The 17,082-nt window shown below is 34.8% G+C and overlaps 2 protein-coding genes across 2 annotated transcripts in view; one reads left to right on the top strand and one right to left on the bottom strand.

Moving 5' to 3' along the window:
• Nucleotides 1–17,082, bottom strand: part of LOC128165413 (mediator of RNA polymerase II transcription subunit 23-like) — a 44,032-nt gene that overhangs the window by 18,379 nt on the left and 8,571 nt on the right. Inside the window, exons 8-9 of the mRNA XM_052829918.1 lie at nt 10,132–10,250; nt 9,911–10,006 (exon numbers count right to left, since the gene is read on the bottom strand). Of these exons, the coding sequence (XP_052685878.1) occupies nt 9,911–10,006; nt 10,132–10,250 (215 nt within the window). The remainder of the gene's footprint in view (nt 1–9,910; nt 10,007–10,131; nt 10,251–17,082) is intronic.
• Nucleotides 648–5,034, top strand: LOC128165415 (uncharacterized). Its single transcript, XM_052829920.1, has one exon. It carries the CDS (start codon nt 950–952, stop codon nt 2,969–2,971), a length of 2,022 nt encoding a protein of 673 aa, XP_052685880.1. The 5' UTR covers nt 648–949; the 3' UTR covers nt 2,972–5,034.

Here is a 17,082-nt window from a genome sequence, read left to right as displayed (position 1 = left end):
ACATTATAAGGCTTAAAATGAATTCTATATGTGATGAATTCTTACTAGTTAAAATCAAATTAGATTGATCAAGATTGAAATAATTTTTTTTGCAAAGACTCCAGGAAAAGGGAAATTTTTCCAGATTGATACATAAATTAGAACTCGCAAGCAGAACTAAGGAAATGGAAAAAAGCAAAGAATTTGCAAACATGACTGAAGCATTTCAACTACAAAATAATAACATTAAATTTTTGTAGGAAATTTACATTTAGCTGGAAGAAATAAGATGGAGCCAGTTTCATCAAATATGTAAGTACATTACTTAAAAGGATTTATTTCTAGGGGGAAATGTTTTCCAAGGTTAGTTTAAAAATTTCATTTTCATCCTGGGAAACAATTTCAAGGGACATCTCCAAATTATGAATATTCTTATCTAAATAAACAATACAATGAAGTATAATTTATATAATTGTTCACTCCAAAAGTTGTTACCTAACAGCACAGCACAATCAGTTTGAGCATTAGCTATGAATCTTTAAGTCATAAGTTCAAATCCCACTGTGCCTTTTATAATTTTTCACTTCCCAAAAAATTTTTAAGCATATCTGTTAGTCAAATTTTGAAATTCTAAAACGGTGAAAGTATTTTGATTTTTAAGTATTTTATTGTCCCATTAGGGAGGGTGGTCAACCTGCCCCATGGCCAGGGCATGACATTATAAACATTATAAACATAGTAACATTGCATGACTTTTCTTCCAAGACTGTGATAGTACAGAAAAACCATATTGGCCCCACCCTAGGGCCTGAACCCCTGACCCAGGGACCATGAATTTTACAAATTAGGTGGAGGACTTTATGGACATCATAGCCTTGAATTTAGATTTTCTCAATATATATGAGAGTAGAGAAGAAGATTTTCTAAGATTTAATACATTTTTATTGCTAGATCAGTAAGCCTCCAACACATGTCAGAGTCAGTATTTGTGGGACTGTGTGAGATAGTGGGGACTTCACAACAGGTGGCCCTAAGGAGGGAGACAGAGGACATCAGGGAGATGGTGACAAAGGACATGATGGGGATAGTGGGGGGACAAGTTATATTTGGGAGTGGGATGATCAGCGGAAGTTACAGAGAGGGATTCAGATTGAGGGGATCAGATATTGACACTATGATTTGGATAAACAACTATCGAGTGATCATGGATATGTCTCAGTCTGTGCATTACACAGCCAATACATGTACAACCTTGATTCTCTCTGACAGTTCTGAGAGTCCACCAGGATTCACTTTACTTCAGTTACTGACACCAACAACAGACATAGAAGTCCAATCATCATGTGTCAGAATGAATGACAGAGTCTATATATCAAGTTCTATATACAGACACTTAACTTGTTCAGCAGTAATTCCTAATTTTACTATACATGGACCCTGTGGTAGTGGTGTTATAGGAGGTAACATAGGAAAGGGACTAGAATATGATATTGCCTTTTGTTATATTTGTGACTTTTGGCCTCCGTTTGCCTCCTCATGGATAGACAGATGTCACTCATGGCCTGATCCTGAAGTTGTTGATGACATTGTCAGAAATGGATGTCACTTTGTAGCAATAGGACATCCATTAGGACCTCATGAAAAGGAAGAATGGAGATTTTCTTTTTCTCAGGCAGAATGTAAACTTGTGTACGCAATGAACCACAGTCAGTTTTTGACTTACGGATTGTTAAAACATTTTCTAAAAGAAGTTATAAATCAACAAGCAGAAGAAACCAATAAACTGTTGTGTTCCTATCACATGAAAACAACAGTTTTCTGGGCGATTCAACAAAACACACTACCTCACTGGTGTCCACAAAACCTCTTAGCCGGTTTCTGGGTCTGCTTTAAACTCCTCCTTAAATGGGTGTATGAGGGGATCTGTCCTAACTTTTTCATCCCACAAAACAACCTGTTTCTGACAAAGGTCCATGGCTCAGCACAAAACAGATTGTTCCTACAGTTACATGGATTGTACAAGAAAGGTCTGGCCTGTCTGTTACAGAGTCCCTCTATCAGGTCATACATCATTGATGTCCTGTACAATCCTAGAGCTTTTGTTTGTACAGATGAGAGTTTTTTGAAGTCTGAAGTTGACTATGATGTAGAACTTTTCACTGAGATAAGGTCTAATGCTTCCAGATCCACAGTAAATCTACAGGGATATTCAGTAGCACAGGTGTTAAACTCGCCCCTGACACACTATAAAGTTCTCATGTTACAGGGACTTAACGTCTCCAACCTTCAGATGACTGCCTTTATATTACACATGTACACATACACAGGGGTCAACAAACAGATGTATATTGCTGACAAAACATGTTGTCACATGCTGAAATTAGCAGCCAGGTTTGGGTGTATAACTGACATGTTGTATATTGCCATGTATTATTACAAGACATTCAGATACAGGGAAGCTTTGTCTGTTATAGAGATGACAAAGGTCAGGTTAGCACAGCCATATCTGATGTATAATAATTGTGTAGACAGAGAGAGGTATACTGAGGCCGTAGGGGGTCAGTCCTGGTCTACAAAGATGAGACAGGCCATGGCAGATGATATCACACTTAACAACAAAATTTGTTATATAAGTGAACTAATACCAGAACAACAGTCTGCTCTACAGAATAAGTGGCCTGTACTTTCCATCCGTGTGTTTGTAATGTTACACTTTCTAGAGTTCCTGTGTTACAGACACGTTGATACAACATTATCACAAGCAGCTCTAGATGAGCTACAGGTCCTAGTCCACCTTGATCAGGTACTGCATGTACGTGATCATATCGGAGACATCTCCTGGGAGATCCTGGGGATCTGTCAACAGATTACAGGGAACCTCCAAGCTGCTCTCTACTCATACCAACAATCACTCACACACTATCCATATCACAACATACAAACCGCTACACAGAGGAGAATACAGGATATAGTAGGAACAGCTATGCATTAGTACATGTTAATGTTTCATTAATTCAGTACCCTACCTGAATTCAGGGGCACCGAAAGGTATTTCATATTTTGGCGGCAAATTTGATAAGGGGGTCGAGACTTAATATTTACTTATCTATGATGCATGTTCAAGCTTCAACTTTGATTCCACTCATCAGTTGCACATCAAAAACTTCTAAAAATGGATATCCATGAATCCAGGTTAACACAAATTTGCTCGAGGAAAGGTCTAATGCAGCTCTAGTGTTTCTGTGAATTTCCTGTTTTGTGTCATAGTAAAACATAAAATTTCGAAATTTCTTTTGATTATAAGATACTGTAAATATACAGAATAATAAGATAATCTCCTTTGGGAGGAAATAAAGAAAGAAAGAAAGCGTAATCGCAAGTGCCAATACATTAGCGCAAAAATGTTAATGCACATGTAATTAAAAAAAAGTGCTAGTTAAAATATTTTGTTGGATCCACACCCGTATTACTAGCAAGTATATTTTGTGGTCACTCAAGCATGTAATTACAACAGCATTAGTTTCTAACTCAGGTACACAGGTAAACATATAGTCATATTTCCCGAGGTGTAGTACATGCATGGACATGTCATAATGTCGATTGTAAACTTTATATAAAAAAAACGGAAAATGTGACAAGTTTCTACCTGATTCAGAAAAAGAACTGTGTGAATTTATTACCGATTCTTTCGAATTGCCGAAAACGCCAAAGTGGGAAAAACAAAAGACATTTTCTTCAGAACTTGGTTTCCCTGTGCGTGAAAGTACCATCCATAAACTGGCAAAAGCTTATATAAAAAGCAGAGACAGAACGCCGTTACATAGAGTTTTAGAATTACTGAAAGGAGACAAGGGTCGACCATTACTACTTGGTAAATACGATAAATTAGTACAAAACCATAAACGAAAAATAAGATAGAATGGGGGCATTGAATGTTATATCTCGTGCAGTTTCTTAATGGCCAATCAATCAAAATCAAGATTTGGGGTCGCCACTACTGTTAACCTGTGTCACATGTCGTAATAGGGTGTGTGAATATGCTAGTCTACCTGTGTAGGGGTGTCTAGAAGTGTGTTTTCATAGTAATGTATGTATCAAATCACACAAAAAACAACCTAAGCGATTAAAATCAATTGTTTAAGATACTGTTTAATAAGCTCCTGTTATTGTCCTACATGATGTCTTTTCAGCTTTTCTCTCTGTTTGAAATAAGTTTTGTGTAGTGTAAAAATATATTCATGATTATTGTTATTATACATACAAATGTATTCATTAATAAAAGGTTAAAAACAAGTGAAAAGCTGTCAATGTGACAGCAAACCAGGTTTTCTTTTATGTGAACTGTATCCATAATCCATGTCAACCCATATCCAGTGAAATGGTGTACCCTAAATGCAATATTTTGCCAAAAAATTTCTAAATTATCAGAAATCAAAATTCTAGTAATATGCACACCTCTGATATATGTACAATTGATCTGCAAAAGAACAACTTCCTATCTTGAAAACTGCAGGAGGAGTTATCCGTACAATGAGGGTACCCTATATGCAATATTTTGCCAAAAAATGACTAAGTTCAAAAGCTGGTATTTTTTTCATAAATTATTGGAAATCAAAATCCTAGCAATATGCACACCTCTGATATATGTACAATTGATCTGCAAAAGAACAACTTCCTATCTTGAAAACTGTAGGAGGAGTTATCCGTACAATGAGGGTACCCTATATGCAATATTTTGCCAAAAAATGACTAAGTTCAAAAGCTGGTATTTTTTTCATAAATTATTGGAAATCAAAATCCTAGCAATATGCACACCTCTGATATATGTACAATTGATCTGCAAAAGAACAACTTCCTATCTTGAAAACTGTAGGAGGAGTTATCCGTATAATGAGGGTACCCTATATGCAATATTTTGCCAAAAAATGACTAAGTTCAAAAGCTGGTATTTTTTTCATAAATTATTGGAAATCAAAATCCTAGCAATATGCACACCTCTGATATATGTACAATTGATCTGCAAAAGAACAATTTCCTATCTTGAAAACTATAGGAGGAGTTATCCGTACACTGAGGGTACCCTTTTGGCACCCACCCGCCCGCCCGCCCGCCATTTTCACCATTTTAATAACCAGATTTTTCCTTTGGAAAACCCGGTTAAAAAACTAGCTTTTTAAGGTTTTATGCAATTTCATGTACTGAAATGTGTACCTAACTTAATGTTGGATATATGTGGGTTTTCTCTCAGCTTGTCCAAAAAAAGTCTGCTAGTTTTAAAATTTTTGAATAGATCAGTGACATTTATACTCATATAAATATTGGAAAAGTTTACAATTTTATATATTAAACCGCTTTATTTTATAAAGTGTAATCTGCCCCAACCCTGTTCATGCTTATATCAAATAGAGAGCTATTGAATTTATTGATAATGACAATATAAGACATACAAACGTTTCTTCACAAGGTTTATATACTAACAATTATCCAAAAATTGAATGAATGATCAATAAAGGCATTACTTTGGTAGTTGTTTTGGGTTTACCATACATACATATAACTAAATTTAAAGCACTTGGAAAACATTTTCACCCCATCACAACAGTGATTTTAAAAAAATGTTGACAATTTGTGTTGTTTCTTCTGACAAGAAGACTGACGTTTTCTTCATTATTTTGGTGCTTATTATACATAGGAACAACGGTTATTCTGCATTTTACACCCAATTTATACACAGGTGTGTGCTATACACTACACTTTATGGTACACAGAAACAAAAATTTATTAGAAGTCTGATACTGTACCTGTGTATCGAGTACCAGCACATTACTTACCTGTTTATTGAGTCCCAGCATGTGACATACCTGTTTATTGAGTCCCAGCATGTTACGTACCTGTTTATTGAGACCCAGCATGTTACTTACCTGTTTATTGAGTCCCAGCATGTTACGTACCTGTTTATTGAGTCCCAGCATGTTACGTACCTGTTAATTGAGTCCCAGCATGTTACGTACCTGTTTATTGAGTCCCAGCATGTTACGTACCTGTTTATTGAGTCCCAGAATGTTACATACCTGTTTATTGAGTCCCAGCATGTTACATACCTGTTTATTGAGTCCCAGCACGTTAAATACCTGTTTATTGAGTCCCAGCATGTTACGTACCTGTTTATTGAGTCCCAGCATGTTACGTACCTGTTTATTGAGTCCCAGAATGTTACATACCTGTTTATTGAGTCCCAGCATGTTACGTACCTGTTTATTGAGTCCCAGCATGTTACATATCTGTTTATTGAGACCCAGCATGTGACATACCTGTTTATTGAGTCCCAACATGTTACATACCTGTTTATTGAGACCCAGCATGTTACTTACCTGTTTATTGAGTCCCAGCATGTCACGTACCTGTTTATTGAGTCCCAGCATGTTACGTACCTGTTAATTGAGTCCCAGCATGTAACGTACCTGTTTATTGAGTCCCAGCATGTTACGTACCTGTTTATTGAGTCCCAGAATATTACATACCTGTTTATTGAGTCCCAGCATGTTACATACCTGTTTACTGAGTCCCAGCACTTTACTTACCTGTCTATTGAGTCCCAGCACGTTACATACCTGTTTATTGAGTCTCAACATGTTACTTACCTGTTTATTGAGTCTCAACATGTTACATACCTGTTTATTGAGTCTCAACATGTTACGTACCTGTTTACTGAGTCCCAGCATGTTACATACCTGTTTATTGAGTCTCAACATGTTACTTACCTGTTTATTGAGTCTCAACATGTTACATACCTGTTTATTGAGTCTCAACATGTTACGTACCTGTTTACTGAGTCCCAGCATGTTATGTACCTGTTTATTGAGTCTCAACATGTTACATATCTGTTTATTGAGTCTCAACATGTTACTTACCTGTTTATTGAGTCTCAACATGTTACGTACCTGTTTACTGAGTCCCAGCATGTTATGTACCTGTTTATTGAGTCTCAACATGTTACTTACCTGTTTATTGAGTCTCAACATGTTACTTACCTGTTTATTGAGTCTCAACATGTTACATATCTGTTTATTGAGTCCCAGCATGTTACTTACCTGTTTATTGAGTCCCAGCATTATACACACCTGTTTACTGAGTCCCAGCATGTTACATATCTGTTTATCGAGTCCCAGCATGTTACTTACCTGTTTATTGAGTCCCAGCATGTTACGTACCTGTTTATTGACTCCCAGCATGTTATGTACCTGTTTATCAAGACCCAGCACATTACGTACCTGTTTATTGAGTCCCAGCATGTTACGTACCTGTTTATTGACTCCCAGCATGTCATGTACCTGTTTATCAAGACCCAGCACATTACGTACCTGTTTACTGAGTCCCAGCATGTTACGTACCTGTTTATTGAGTCCCAGCATGTTACGTACCTGTTAATTGAGTCCCAGCATGTTACGTACCTGTTTATTGAGTCCCAGCATGTTACGTACCTGTTTATTGAGTCCCAGAATGTTACATACCTGTTTATTGAGTCCCAGCACGTTAAATACCTGTTTATTGAGTCCCAGCATGTTACGTACCTGTTTATTGAGTCCCAGCATGTTACGTACCTGTTTATTGAGTCCCAGAATGTTACATACCTGTTTATTGAGTCCCAGCATGTTACGTACCTGTTTATTGAGTCCCAGCATGTTACATATCTGTTTATTGAGACCCAGCATGTGACATACCTGTTTATTGAGTCCCAACATGTTACATACCTGTTTATTGAGACCCAGCATGTTACTTACCTGTTTATTGAGTCCCAGCATGTCACGTACCTGTTTATTGAGTCCCAGCATGTTACGTACCTGTTAATTGAGTCCCAGCATGTAACGTACCTGTTTATTGAGTCCCAGCATGTTACGTACCTGTTTATTGAGTCCCAGAATATTACATACCTGTTTATTGAGTCCCAGCATGTTACATACCTGTTTACTGAGTCCCAGCACTTTACTTACCTGTCTATTGAGTCCCAGCACGTTACATACCTGTTTATTGAGTCTCAACATGTTACTTACCTGTTTATTGAGTCTCAACATGTTACATACCTGTTTATTGAGTCTCAACATGTTACGTACCTGTTTACTGAGTCCCAGCATGTTACATACCTGTTTATTGAGTCTCAACATGTTACTTACCTGTTTATTGAGTCTCAACATGTTACATACCTGTTTATTGAGTCTCAACATGTTACGTACCTGTTTACTGAGTCCCAGCATGTTATGTACCTGTTTATTGAGTCTCAACATGTTACATATCTGTTTATTGAGTCTCAACATGTTACTTACCTGTTTATTGAGTCTCAACATGTTACGTACCTGTTTACTGAGTCCCAGCATGTTATGTACCTGTTTATTGAGTCTCAACATGTTACTTACCTGTTTATTGAGTCTCAACATGTTACTTACCTGTTTATTGAGTCTCAACATGTTACATATCTGTTTATTGAGTCCCAGCATGTTACTTACCTGTTTATTGAGTCCCAGCATTATACACACCTGTTTACTGAGTCCCAGCATGTTACATATCTGTTTATCGAGTCCCAGCATGTTACTTACCTGTTTATTGAGTCCCAGCATGTTACGTACCTGTTTATTGACTCCCAGCATGTTATGTACCTGTTTATCAAGACCCAGCACATTACGTACCTGTTTATTGAGTCCCAGCATGTTACGTACCTGTTTATTGACTCCCAGCATGTCATGTACCTGTTTATCAAGACCCAGCACATTACGTACCTGTTTACTGAGTCCCAGCATGTTACTTACCTGTTCATTCAGACCCAGCATGTTACGTACCTGTTTATTAGTCCCAGCATGTTATGTACCTGTTTATTGAGTCCCAGCATGTTACACACCTGTTTATTGAGTCCCAGCATGTTACGTACCTGTTTATTGACTCCCAGCATGTCATGTACCTGTTTATCAAGACCCAGCACATTACGTACCTGTTTACTGAGTCCCAGCATGTTACTTACCTGTTCATTCAGACCCAGCATGTTACGTACCTGTTTATTAGTCCCAGCATGTTACGTACCTGTTTATTGAGTCCCAGCACATTACGTCCTGTTTATTGAGTCCCAGCATGTTACATACCTGTTTATTGAGTCCCAGCATGTTACGTACCTGTTTATTGAGTCCCAGCACATTACGTACCTGTTTATTGAGTCCCAGCATGTTACATACCTGTTTATTGAGTCCCAGCATGTTACGTACCTGTTTATTGAGTCCCAGCACATTACGTACCTGTTTATTGAGTCCCAGCATGTTACATACCTGTTTATTGAGTCCCAGCATGTTACGTACCTGTTTATTGAGTCCCAGCACATTACGTACCTGTTTATTGAGTCCCAGCATGTTACGTACCTGTTTATTGAGTCCCAGCATGTTACGTACCTGTTTATTGTCTCAACATGTTACGTACCTGTTTATTGAGTCCCAGCACGTAACCTACCTGTTTATTGAGTCCCAGCATGTTACGTACCTGTTTATTGAGTCTCAACATGTTACGTACCTGTTTATTGTCTCAACATGTTACTTACCTGTTTATTGAGTCCCAGCACGTAACCTACCTGTTTATTGAGTCCCAGCATGTTACGTACCTGTTTATTGAGTCCCAGCATGTTACATACCTGTTTATTGTCACAACATGTTACGTACCTGTTTATTGAGTCCCAGCACGTAACCTACCTGTTTATTGAGACCCAGCATGTTATGTACCTGTTTATTGAGTCCCAGCATGTTACGCACCTGTTTATTGAGTCCCAGCATGTTACATACCTGTTTATTGTCTCAACATGTTACTTACCTGTTTATTGAGTCCCAGCATATTACTTACCTGTTTATTATTGAGTCCCAGCATGTTACATATCTGTTTATTGTCTCAACATGTTAAATACCTGTTTATTGAGTCCCAGCATATTACAGACCATATCCCTGGAGTAGGGCTGTTCCAGAACATAGCGCAATAGTCCGGTCTGGGGTTCTGACAGTTCCTGAAGATCAAAGAAAATGTTAAGCATACACCTTCTTAGTTCATAATACCGACCAAGAAGGGCTGATTTATCTTTTTTACATCATCATCTTCCGTATTTGTTTCTCTGTGACTACCCTGTCTTACCTTGTCATAAGGAAGGGGCCCGTTGAGGGGGAACTTGAGACAGGATGAGCTGAGTCTCCACACATTACTGGTCGAGATAGCGATAGAGTATCCAACCACTGGTAAGAGATGAGTCCGACCTGAAAACAGAGGGGAACTGAGATATGATACAACCACACAAAAGGAGCATACAGAGATCAGGCTAGGGGCAAATGACAGTGTAAAGTAATGCATTTCATTACCATTACTTCATGGATTTGGGCATTACATTACCATTACCTTTACTTAATTTTCTTGAAGTAATGCATTAATACATTACCATTACATGAGTAAAGTAATGCATTATATTTACCATTACTTTGTGAAAAGTCAATAAGTTTTAAAAAAGTAAAACTAAAGAGTTTTTGCAAATGTTTCAAATATAAAACACACTTTAACATATATACAGGTTCATTTTCATTATCAGGTTCAGATTTAAACACTTATACAAGATTGCTGTTGCACTCAAAGTTTCAAATATTTTAACTGTTAACTGCATCATGTTGGATTTGAAAATCTTCCCAGCTATATCAAGTATTATATTTCGGTCCAAGCAGTGGAAGCTGGGACTAAAAGATACTGTTTGACAATCTTTATCTTAGGATATACCTATACCTTAGGATACCACTAAGTGGTTATCTGTAAACTTTCCCAACACAGTTTATGAGTATAGATACCGGAGTTATTGCCTTTATTCTTTTATTTATTTATTAGTTTATAATTCAATTTTCTATCATAATAATTTGCTTCATCAATTGCACAAAATTTCATTGTTACATCATGCAGATTGATATGCTTTCTAACGCACGAAAATGTGATTACACAAGTGTAAATGTTTTGATCTAGCCAAGTATACTATATACTACAGCAAAAGTATATCGAGATATACTGGAAGCAGTGTGTATAGAATGGATTTCTACTTGCATGTACCGGTACATCACTTTATTCATTCACAAGGGCACCGCGAAGCAGAGCATCCCCTCTCGACATGACTTGTTAGGGGGAAATGCATTATTTAGAATCAAAGTACTGAAAGTACTGACACGAGTTGATGCTTCAGAAATCAGACATTTAGTGTCCCTTTTCTGCTCTCAATAAGCAGAACTTGAAATAAATAATAAACAAAGTATATAGGTATCTTATTATACTAGGCCACAACATATCAAAGATAAATCAAAGTACTGAAGTACTGACGGGAGTTGATTTTATCGATTATCATTTATTTTAAATTCATTTTATCTTGCATGGCAATTAGTTTCTAGTTTGTATTTGAATTACGCACTTTTTTATAATATGAATTTTTAGACTTTTCCGACAAGGTTTTCGAGAAACCCCATATGAATCATGTTGTTTAATATTTAAAGATAGATTTCATCTACTAGTATATGTATTAGTTATCGAAACAATTCAAAAAATTGTATGGATCCAAGCACTATTGATATCGAACTCTAGTCTCGTTTAACTAGACGCTCGGCTGCCTCCGTTAAAATCCGACAAGCAAGAGAGCCCCCTCTCTTCTTGTCGCAGATTTACGGAGACAGCCAAGCGTCTGGTTGAACGAGACTATATTAACTCTGGCGTAGGAATACATGAGACTACAAAAATATCTAAATTGTTCGTAGTATATAAAATTTGACTTTTTATAAAGTGTTTATACATGTAGATAAGTTTCCTTGAAAAACAATGCTTCAGCATACATTACATCGAATTTTTTTTCTATTATTTTCAAGAACTTAGTCTTGTCAGCGGTGATGATTTGTGTTTAGGTCCAAACACTGTTTCACTTTCGGTTTGCCAGAGTAACTGCATAGGTCAACTCCCAAAAATCATGAATCGTGAAAGATCATTTTTTAAATAAGTAATTATATAGAGGAGCATATCTAAATATTCTTTAAATTGACTTCGACTGAACATTTTTGATTTCATTTTTCCTTTTTCTGTATATTCAGAATGGTTGATTTAGGTATTTTTAATGTCTTGCCAAAATTTAAAAGTCATATATTGAGTTAGAAGCACGATAAAAAGTTTTTATTTCTTTGTTTTTTAAACAAAACCCTAGTCTTGTTACTGTTTACATATGTGTTTTGTTATAGTATGAATTTCCGTCAAATGTTTGTCTTCTGTTGATAATATTATTATATATATTATAGAGGGATTTCGGCCATCTTGTACAGTTGAGATGGCAATAAATATGAGTTTTACTTATTGTTTAGTCTGCAAATTACGCATATAAAAACAGGAAAACAGTACAACACGCACCTTTTTTAAAACTGCATCATCCGATTTTATGTCAAATTTTGTGTACGCTTTTAAACGATGGTTATGCTAAGTATGTGTATGATAACAGACATTGCGGTAGTTTTCCTGGTCAATTAAGCCACATTTCAATGAAAAAAATTATAGTTTTTTTTAACAAAACAAACGTCATAAAAAGGGTTTCGCGTTATTTTGCCTTATATTAAAATTCGCCCCTGAAGTCGAGGCGGGGATGATTGTATTACGACTTTGACATCGAGTGTTAATGTGAGTTGTGGCAAAACAAAAATAAGATAATTGGTTTGTATGGATAATAATTAGACCATGCAGCTTTCAACAGGTGGCTTGTATTGTTATGATGATCAACAAAATTAATGTTAAGTTCATTCAATTGGCCACATTTAACTGATTTTATATATCTTTCTCATAATTAAATTTATATAGTTACCTTCTATACCGGTACCTTATTATTAGGTAGAGGGTAACTATATATTTTTTATTATGAAAAAAAAAGTATTACGTCTGTGCCTGTGATTTATCGTATCTACTTCAATGAAGGCAAAACCGTCAATATGATCAAATGATGGTCTCTTTTTTTTTTTAACTTAAGTTATTATACTTCTTTTCAGACCTTGTTCCAATTTTACATTACATTTTAAACCATTTTTACAAAACTACATGGACACAAGATTTTAAAGGGTTTTATAAATCACATGCACGTGACGTTTTAAACTTTTCTCTTTAAAATTCTTTTTTTTTTCATTTAGAGAAAAAAGTTTGTTCTATTCGCGATAAAACAATCTTTAAATTGCTTACATGTTTATTTAAACAATAAAATGCTTTCTTTGGTGATTCATGGGGGATATGAAGGTGGCGACATAGCAGAAAAAATACATTATCCGCGTTAGCGGGTTATGTAAATCTTTTCTGCAATGATCGCTACCTTCATAACCCACATGAATCATCAAAGAAGCATTTTATTGTTTTTATTTACATCTTTTTAACAAATTAATAAATTGATTGTTAAAGTAAGTAAAATTCACAAAATTACTGTTAATGTACTTCAGTACGTTAGCTAAAAGAAACACCAAAATCGTCTCCATGATTATATTCCGTGCAGTCCGTGATTTTTCTTAGGTTGCTGCATAGTTTTTGACCAATCGATATAAACGGGGCTTGTAGATTTCAGTCTTGTTGTTTTTATTATATAGCATTTAAAGTTATTCTACATTGATATATAAATATAATATACTTGCATAAAATTCAAATCATTACACCAAAAAGCATGAAAACAAAATGACAAAATTCTACTCATGTCCAAAATGCACACCATTAACTACACGCTGCCATTCTATAGACTAAGTAAAATAGTTTGCCTCTGTTTATCAAACCGATTTGTAAAAAAAACCCATCATGTTTATGATACTATTCCTTAATCAACGCTGTTAAAAAACTATATCGCCACACAGCAACTACCACGCTAATCTATTTATAATCTATGACGTATATAAATAGGCGCGCAGTTCCCGATGTGCATGTTGCAGGGCCACACTGACCTTTAACTCGACGAAAGATCAAACCACATAGACCCCCAGTTCTTGATTATTTTCAACTCATGTTCTTCCACTCTTTGTTTTTTCACACTAAAATCATTTCAGGTTTGATAAAGTGTAAGTAATAGAACGCATTCATGTTCTTGAATTTCAACTATTGTATAGGAAAACGTTAAACCTCCACCACTGAGCTGAGCTCATCTGCATAAAAGCGATTACAGCGCGGGTATCACTGTAGTTTTATGTACATGCACATACGTCAAATTTAATTATAGCGACATTTTTATCAGTCAATTAAAATATTCTTAGTTTATATGAAGAAACATACTTGATATGTTTTACACAATTTATTGATGGCGACAATAATGTATCCTTATTTAGTATATGAAATGTGTCAAAAGATTTTCCTTGAACCTATATTCTTGTGCGGATTGATATCAATAAACAAAAAGAAAATCATGGTTTTTTGTTAATTAAAATACGTTGATAACAAATTTTACCTCCGATAAAAGAAGTCATTCTTTCATGATTCATATCATTGCATTTTGATAACTGATGTATTAGTTTGACCATCAATACGAAAATGTGATTTAACCCAGTGATGGGAAACCCCCTTGCAGTGACTATACTGAGTTGATATATGAGTCATTCTCAAAAAAGGTGGTTTTGGGTTGTTCAAGGGCACTAGAAAGTATAATCCTTGATTTTTGCCAAGTTTCACTTTTGTGCTACCTTTGGATATTAGCATACATATTGGCACATAAACAGTTAATTCTAACAAAATCTTAAAAATTTAGAAAGTTTATAAGTTGATTTTTTCACATTATTTGACTGTTCCCACTCAGAGTTTGCAACTTTAAATAGGTTTTGTAAGGTAGTAAGACCATTTTTTATTAAAATAATAGGGTCAAGAGATAAAAGGTAAGTAAAATACCTCTCTCAAACAAAAAGACAAAGAAAATATATGAACAATATTTTTCAGCGAGATCAAGTTTGTCTGTTACATGTTTTTATGTCTATGGTGTAACGAAACAAAATATTGGTGTGTAAGAGTTGTTATTCTTAGTAATTTGAAAGATAATTGATGCCTCCTTATTCCCATCGTATAGCGCGCGCTATAAACAATGATAGAAGACAAAATAGCTGAAGATGAAATTTACTCAATTTTTATAATGATAAGTAAGTAGAAATAAATGTGTAACTTTTTATATTGTCTTTGGGCTAACAGGCAATACTTAGGAAAAAGAAATATTTAGACACTCTGGAAAACAGACAAACTATTGCTATGTGTTGTTGTAGCAGATAATATGCTCTTTTACTCTGAGGGAGCAGTAATTATTTAGCAGAGACAAGTTAATTCATAAATATGTCCTTTGTGTAACAGTCCTTGGTGTAACAAGAACAAAAAGTTACACCATAGACTATCACTGTTATCCCAGAGACTATAATTTACATAATTTATTTTTTTGGGAAAGATATGATGAAATTATTCAATAAATATATCACAATGTATCCCATTTGTTAGTTTATGCTTATATATAATGTTGATGCATCTGTTTGCTGTAGATCTAGATTATTTCTCAATCATGCAATATTTTGTTACTCCAAAGATACATACAATTAACACCAAGGACATATGACCTAAAATATTCATTTTAAAAAAAATCAGCATTGTCAAATCAAATCAAAGAACTATATATGATAAGAGTTAAATTTGGCCCCCATAATTCACCATTTTTTAAAGTGTTTCGGGTACAATAAAATGTTATGTTATAATTTAGAAGAGTTGATATGAAATATATTTTTTACATATTTGTTTGATTTATTTGCACTCACTTGCAGTATATGACGTCAGAAGTGACGCTATTTCTATAATTCAATCAAAATTAGTCGAAAATTGACATGTTTCTTATCTTTTTACGAATGGGAAATATAGAGCGCATGCTTGAACCAGGACAAATCTTTTGTCACTTATTAGACTTGGCTAGATACATCTCTGATTAAAATATTTTGTTGGTTCAAGCATGCGCTCTATGTTTCCGGAAATGAAAAACTGCTTGAAAACAAGCTTTTTTATGCTAAAATGCAAAAATGGCGGGAAAAGGTTGTCTTTACAATGCCGTATTTCTAAATTGTGGGCACTTGAATCAAAATGAACATTAAGTTTAAACATCACATATATATCTGCACAAAGAAAACAAAGAATTACAGTAAGATAATTATATTCCTTTTAGGGGCCATTTTAGGCCCATACCATATATAGTCCTTTATCAATTCAAGTATAATTAATATTGAATTTGATATTGGACTTACAGCTTAAGCCAAATTTTCCCTAAAAAATATTATTTGACTTTAAACAAAATGTGTTACCAAGGACTTTTAATGTTACACAAAAGAGTATTTCAATTCCCATGCATGTATTTCTGATAGAAAAATTAATAAATCAAGTATTGTATAAATACATTTTATGACAGATTATGCAATGTAGTACAATAAAATACTAAAATTATTCATCAACTAGATAAAATGGTGTCCATGGTGTAACATGTTGTGTCTTTTGTATAACAAACTTAAATTTTAAGCCTGAACTTGTAGAGAATAACAGTAACATGTATAATATATCTGCTGAAAAGTGCATTTGGTAATTTTGAATTCATTTAAAATACATTCAAGCTTTCAAAACAAATTGAAATATTAAAACTTTGATTCTTATAACAGACAAAGTCCATGGTGTAGCATAAGTGTCCTTTGTGAAACATACTGGAACTAAATTGTGTAAATAATTTGACTTTAGGGGCACTATTATGCACATTGATAATGATTACAGTTAAATATATGCATTCATAAGTTATAGCTATGAAAACATTCAGTTGTCTCTATTTTGAAATCTGATATTTTTGTGTTTAAATAAAGGTTGTCCTTGGTATAACATTTGGACTAACAATGATTGTCCTTAGTGTAACATCCCTTATTTTGTTTTTATTTTCAAAGATTTTTCAAGAAATATTGAGGTTTTTTCACTTAAGATTATTTTTCATGTCACTTACAAGTGTCTCCCAAAAAAAAATCAGACATTAAATGGAGAAGAAGTTTTCAGTGTGCAATACAATGTCATGAGATAGAT

This window comes from Crassostrea angulata, chromosome 10, assembly GCF_025612915.1.
Source record: "Crassostrea angulata isolate pt1a10 chromosome 10, ASM2561291v2, whole genome shotgun sequence".
NCBI lineage: Eukaryota > Metazoa > Mollusca > Bivalvia > Ostreida > Ostreidae > Magallana > Magallana angulata.
The sequence above is the reverse complement of the archived record's forward strand: the minus strand, read 5'-3'. Positions and strand labels throughout refer to the sequence as shown.